The sequence below is a fragment of the Sinocyclocheilus anshuiensis genome, unplaced genomic scaffold, assembly GCF_001515605.1.
Source record: "Sinocyclocheilus anshuiensis isolate Anshui unplaced genomic scaffold, SAMN03320099.WGS_v1.1 scaffold44, whole genome shotgun sequence".
NCBI lineage: Eukaryota > Metazoa > Chordata > Actinopteri > Cypriniformes > Cyprinidae > Sinocyclocheilus > Sinocyclocheilus anshuiensis.
Window position 1 is genome coordinate 226,641 of NW_015555746.1, and position 1,476 is coordinate 228,116.

Below are 1,476 nucleotides of genomic sequence, written 5' to 3' on the forward strand. Positions count from 1 at the left end.
TATATATATATATATATATATATATATGTGTGTGTGTGTGTGTGTGTGTGTGTGTGGAAACAAGTCTTATGTAACATCTTTAAGTGCAATCTGAAGAGAAACTGAAGACAATGGGACCTTTGGAGTCTGTTTCCTCTGCAGACTTCTCCTCTTCCTGTTTGACCGGTGCTCTCTTGGATGTCTCCAGACGACCTCTGACCTGGGCAATCAAACGGGAGAATTCGCTACTGTGCTGCTTCCCTAAGAAAAATAATCAAAAGGCAGAGAAGTAAAGTGTTCAACTGCACTTCATCCATAAGTATAAAGAAATTAAGAAATAAAAGAACTACTTATAATAAATACTGAATCTTGAAAAATGGGTGTTCTGTAACAGACCTGAATGCCTCAAGGAAAGTTTTAGGAGGCAGAGCATATTATTAGATTTTGATGAAAGATTAATTAGAATTTTCCCCCCCCTTTTGCAATAATGTGCACTGATGAATGAGGAACGTGCACCGTAAGTAAAGTAAATAAAGTCAATTATGATTTCATGATAACTTTTTTCATGATGACTCTATTTAACCTTTTTAACCTGGAATATTCCTGTAAATAATACCAAAACCTACATTATACAACAGTCATGTTAAATGGATAATAAATTGTTACATAATGTCAAAATAAATGAATAAAGTAAAAAAACAAAGCCATAAAAGGAAAATCTGAATGTATCTTGTACCGAAAATGATAGAGGATTATATTTCAATCTTAGCATTCTCTTCTAACAGAGAATGAATCCTGCAATGGAAAATAACAGTGACTCAGTGTCTGAAAGCACTGGCATAACAAGGCAGACCATGATAAATGCAGTGGCGAAAAACCAACAAAAGCAGATGAAAGGTCATATGGCCTGCTTTTAAAATTACATCAGCCAAAGGCCCAAGAAGAGATCAGCTGAAATGACGATGACTGAAGAACTGTAGGAGAATAAATACAGAGATATCCACCGCAGCTCACTATCACAGAAACACACTGCTTTTAAATGTCCGCAGACCCTGATATGTATCTGTGTTTGTTTGTGATACAGCATATGAATCCTGTTTCTATTCCCAGTAGGGCTGGGTATCGATTCAGATACCCCGATTCGATTCGATTTTGATTCGCAAGCTCTCAATTCGATTCTCGATTTTTTTTTTTTATTACATTCAGTGAATATAGTTTTAATACAAATGCTATTGATATTTCTAAAAAATTAACAGTAAACATCAGTTTACAAATAGTGAATTAATAAAAAGAAATTAAGAACCACATGCCTGTATTTTAAACCTATTCTTTTTTTTTGTATAGGGTCCTTTTTAAACAATAGTATGGCCCTATAAAATGTTCTTAATTTTTCTGGTAATCAGATTTACTTTTAAAATTAAAAATAAAACAGATGTGATTATTCCTTTAAAAATAAAGATTTATTAATATTTATTAGCAGTAGTAGCATTGAGTCTT

At 33.1% G+C, this 1,476-nt stretch overlaps 1 protein-coding gene across 5 annotated transcripts in view; it reads right to left on the minus strand.

The window, feature by feature from the left end:
* LOC107673612 (E3 ubiquitin-protein ligase RAD18-like) overlaps positions 1 to 1,476 on the minus strand; it is a 71,741-nt gene that overhangs the window by 23,423 nt on the left and 46,842 nt on the right. For 3 of the 5 annotated variants that reach the window (XM_016467266.1, XM_016467265.1, XM_016467269.1), the window contains one exon: positions 118 to 240. The exons of the other annotated variants lie outside the window; for them this stretch is intronic. In XM_016467266.1, coding sequence (XP_016322752.1) covers positions 118 to 240 — 123 coding nt within the window. The remainder of the gene's footprint in view (positions 1 to 117; positions 241 to 1,476) is intronic. 5 annotated transcript variants of the gene reach the window in all.